Source organism: Hippopotamus amphibius, chromosome 10 (assembly GCF_030028045.1).
Source record: "Hippopotamus amphibius kiboko isolate mHipAmp2 chromosome 10, mHipAmp2.hap2, whole genome shotgun sequence".
In the NCBI taxonomy this organism is placed as follows: Eukaryota; Metazoa; Chordata; class Mammalia; order Artiodactyla; family Hippopotamidae; genus Hippopotamus; species Hippopotamus amphibius.
In genome coordinates, this window is record NC_080195.1 from 75,251,365 (window position 1) to 75,256,205 (window position 4,841).

General features: G+C 42.6%; 1 protein-coding gene across 1 annotated transcript; it reads left to right on the forward strand.

Moving 5' to 3' along the window:
• The first annotated feature begins 544 nt into the window (after nt 1–544).
• Nucleotides 545–2,332, forward strand: LOC130830529 (protein BTG1). Its single transcript, XM_057697818.1, has one exon. The coding sequence runs from the start codon at nt 853–855 to the stop codon at nt 1,366–1,368; it is 516 nt and encodes a 171-aa protein (XP_057553801.1). The 5' UTR covers nt 545–852; the 3' UTR covers nt 1,369–2,332.
• Nucleotides 2,333–4,841: the final 2,509 nt, after the last annotated feature.

The window sequence follows — 4,841 nt, forward strand, 5'->3', positions numbered from 1 at the left end:
CTGGTATACTTACACCCTATAATGTTTTCCAAGAATCAGGGCAGTGCATGATAACTTCAAGACCATGCAGTTCAAACCCTTCTACATTTTACCTGAAGAAACTAACTCAGAGAGTCCAAGTAACCTGTTCTATGTTACTCCCTTTTGGGTTTTGAAGCCTCTATGAAACTCCCAAAAGACTTTAGATTGAAATTCCATTCTGATATGTTGAACAACTAATGTACTATATTTTTCAATGAGAAAAATGCCCAGTGGGGGTAGGAGGAAAACCAGAAGAGAGCAATGTACTGAAAACCAAATGAAAAAAAAGCCTATGAAGAAGGGAGCAATCTATTGCACCAAATGCTACTGAGTAAAGAGAATGGGTCCTGAGAACTGAATCAGCCATTGGTTTTAGCAACATGACAATCATGGGGAACCTAGACGAGCAGTTTCAGAGTAGCAATTGGGGGGAAAGTCTGACTGGAGAGGTTAAATGTGACAAGAGGAGAAAACTTGGAGGCAGCAAGAAGCTTATTAAAAATTAGAGCAGTTCGCCTGTCGGAGCTGGAAATGCAACTGTTGGGAGCTTCAGAGGCTGCGGAGCTGGGGGCGGAGGCGGCCGGGGAGGTCCGAGCGATGTGACCAGGCCGCCGTCGCTCGTCTCTTCCTCTGTCTTGCCGCCTCTCGTCTCGAAAGTAACTTTTTTACTATAAAGAAAGAAGGAAAAAAAAAAAGTAGCCGTCCGTCCCTCACGCCCTCTTCTCCCTCTCAGCTCTCTGACCCGTGAGGGAGCCCGGGGTGGCCGCTCCGCCTTCGGGGTCGCGCCGCCGAGCTCCGGCCGCCCCGGGCCGCCCTCCGCCCGCCGCCCCCATGCATCCCTTCTATACCCGGGCCGCCACCATGATAGGCGAGATCGCCGCCGCCGTGTCCTTCATCTCCAAGTTCCTCCGCACCAAGGGGCTCACAAGCGAGCGACAGCTGCAGACCTTCAGCCAGAGCCTGCAGGAGCTCCTGGCAGAACATTACAAACATCACTGGTTCCCAGAAAAGCCCTGCAAGGGATCAGGTTACCGTTGTATTCGCATCAACCATAAAATGGATCCTCTGATTGGACAGGCAGCACAGCGGATTGGACTGAGCAGTCAGGAGCTGTTCAGGCTTCTCCCAAGTGAACTCACACTCTGGGTCGACCCCTACGAAGTGTCCTACAGAATTGGAGAGGATGGCTCCATCTGTGTGCTGTACGAAGCCTCACCAGCAGGAGGTAGCACCCAAAACAGCACCAACGTGCAAATGGTAGACAGCAGAATCAGCTGTAAGGAGGAACTTCTCTTGGGCAGAACAAGCCCTTCCAAAAACTACAATATGATGACTGTATCAGGTTAAGATATAGTCTATGGATGGATCATCTTATAATGGATGGATAAATTTGATTTTTGCTTTGGGTGGGCTCCTCTTGGGGATGGATTATGGAATTTAAACCATGTCACAGCTGTGAAGATCTGGCACAAGATAGAGTGGTAAAAAAAAGTTTTTAAGTGACAGTGCCATAGTTTGGACAGTACCTTTCAGTGACTTAATAGCCTGTGAGTCCAAGTAAAATGATCACCTTATTTGCTAGGGAGTGAAGTCCTAGGGTGGTTTCAGTTTCTCCCAGACATGATACCTAAATTTTTACATCAGTCCCTTTAATGCAGATCTGTATTTCAAAGAACCTTTCTCTGCAGTAGAACTTGCAGAGAAAATTTGCACTATTACACTTAAAGTTGTTATCCTTTTTGGCAGCTCAATAGGAAAGCTCAACATTTTAAACATGGTAGTACTGGAAATTTTATGACAAGACTTTTACCTAGCACTTAAATATGTATAAATGTACATAAGACAAACTAGTAAGCATGACCTGGGGAAATGGTCAGACCTTGTATTGTGTTTTTGGCCTTGAAAGTAGCAAGTGACCAGAATCTGCCTTGGCAACAGGCTTTAAAAAAGACCCTTAAAAAGACACTGTCTCAACTGTGGTGTTAGCACCAGCCAGCTCTCTGTACATTTGCTAGCTTGTAGTTTTCTAAGACTGAGTAAACTTCTTATTTTTAGAAAGTGGAGGTCTGGTTTGTAACTTTCCTTGTACTTAATTGGGTAAAAGTCTTTTCCACAAACCACCATCTATTTTGTGAACTTTGTTAGTCATCTTTTATTTGGTAAATTATGAACTGGTGTAAATTTGTACAGTTCATGTATATTGATTGTGGCAAAGTTGTACAGATTTCTATATTTTGGATGAGAAATTTTTCTTCTCTCTATAATAAATTGTTTCTTATCTTGGCAAAAAAAAAAAAAAATAAAATAAAAATTAGAGCAAGAAAATGGAGTCAAAAGCAAATATGAGGAGAAGTCAAAAGTTATCCACACTCTGGTTATATTAAAACTTCCGTTGGCAGCACTGTCTTATCAGAGCTTTCTGTTCAAGGCTACTGTCTCCCCAGTCACTGCTGTGCAGATGTGAATGTGTTACATCAGTTCATTGGTAACTGCGGTGCGAGCAAAAATGGATGCCCCACTTCTGACTTGCATGAAAGAAGAGCAGCGTTCAGTGATTCATTTTTAGTGGTTTGAGGGTGTACCTGGGGTTGTTATTTATAGAAGACTTTGTGAGCAGTATGGAGAAAGTGTTTTGTCATGAAGAAGTGTGTATGAATGGATAAAGATGCTTATTGAAGAGCTGAAGCCTAAACTTTGGATTAAATGCAGAGGACTACTATCCAAGGGCGTTGTGATCTTGCATGACAATGCACGTGTACACACATCTGCCCACACTGTCAACACTGCAAAAACTTCGTTTTGAGGTGTTAAAGCATCCTCCCTGTAGTCCTGATCTTGCTCCATCGGACTTTAACCTGTTTGGCCCCCTGAAAGCGGCCCTAAGAGGACAAAGATTCACTTCTGATGAAGAAGTAAAGACAGCGGTGCATTTGTGGCTTGGAACTCAGCCTAAAACACTTTTTAATGAGGGAATATGAAAGCTTTTTGACAGATGGACAAGGTGTATTGAAAAGCAAGCAGATTATGTCAAAAAATGACGTATTTGTCTTTTCTAAAAGTTAACTAAAATAACTTCTACAGCCAGAGTGTGGATAATTTTGACTCACCCTCATATTTCTTTTTCTCTTTTTCTTTTTTTTAAGATGGGGGGAAAGCAGGTTTGCATGTTATTGGGGGCAGCTCAGTAAAGAGAAAAGAAGTAGTGATGTAGGAGATGGCAATAAAAATCACGGAGGTAACTCCCTTGAGCAGGCAAGAGGGAAGGAATCTAATGCCTGAGACGGGGGATTGACATTAGAATGAGATATGTGTAGTTCTTCTGTGTAACAGGTGAGAAAATAAAGTATGCAGATACAAAGGCTCCTAGGCAGGCAGATGAAGGGAAGTGTGTGGAAGTTCTCTCTGAGTGAGGTAGGGAACAGATCATATGCACAAAGAGAAAATGAGGAAGGAGGAGTTGAAAGTTAGAGGTGAGAGAAGATGTTGTAAAACAGTCATGTAAAAGATTGAGAGAATGAATGGACTAGACAAAGACAGATTGTCAGGGTAAATTTAAAAACGTATGTGGATGTGCCTGGTCCAGGACCAAGGAAGTACCTGGTCCAGGACCTGGTCCAGGACCAAGGAAGCATCCATAGACCAGGGTTGGTAGCCCAGCTACACCCAAGGTTCACTGTAGCTATTATTATTGTGCTATTTGTAAGCACCCTCTCCCTTAATAGAGGTATTAGAGAATACTGAATTATCTACCCGAAAATTGCTTGACATATTTTTAGGCAGAAATTTGAGAATTTCCTCTTTAATGTCCAATTACTTGGCATTTCCATAATCCTTTATACATGCAAATTGTTCCACGGTCATTCTCATTATGTATGCTTCACCATCCCTGACTTACACATAGAATAAAATCAACTTAAGTAAATCAGAGGAGGCACAATACTTTGTTTAGTGAGTACTTGGCAGCAGGAAACAGATAAGAATTACCTATCCTGGATTCTACAGTTTACAGCAACATTTACTCGAAGTATATCTGAGGAATATATATTTGTGGACCATTCATCCCAACAGGTGCTCCATGAGCCAAGAGTTCTAAGGTCAAAATAGAGTGGGAACTGTACATGGTATATTCCACTTTAAAACTGTCATAGGGACTTCCCTGGTGGTGCAGTGGTTAAGAATTCACCTGTCAATGCAGGGGACATGGGTTCAAGCCCTGATCCAGGAAGATCCCACGCGCCGCAGAGCAACTAAGCCTGTGCGCCACAACTGCTGAAGCCCGTGAGCCTAGAAGCCCATGCTCCGCAACAAAAGAAGCCTCCGCACTGAGAACCCTGCGCAACGCAACAAAGAGTAGCCCCCACTCGCCACAACCAGAAAGCCCACAAGCAGCAATGAAGACCTAATACAGAGAAAAATAAATAAATAGTAAATAAATCTTAAATAAATAAATAAATAAAACCGTCACAATATGCATTAGCATCTTTGAGAAGCCTGGTGTTAAATAGATCTGCTTAACTTATTTAACCTAGCGTTTCCGAGGCTTATTTGATCACGAAATTTTTTTTTTTTTTTTAAACAGAGCCTATTATATATGTGTATATAGCAGTCACTGATAGGGTCAATTCCCATATCCATGCATTCCTTCTTCCTTGGCAGGAATTCCAGTTTTATCTGGACGCACTGCTGCTTAGCCCGTGGGCTTTATTTCCTAGCTCCCCTTGCTGTGAGTCCTGGTCACATAACTAATCAATGAGATGTAAGTGGAAATGTCATATGTGACAACCTAGAAATAGCCTTAAAGTTAAAAAGCACTCCTTTCT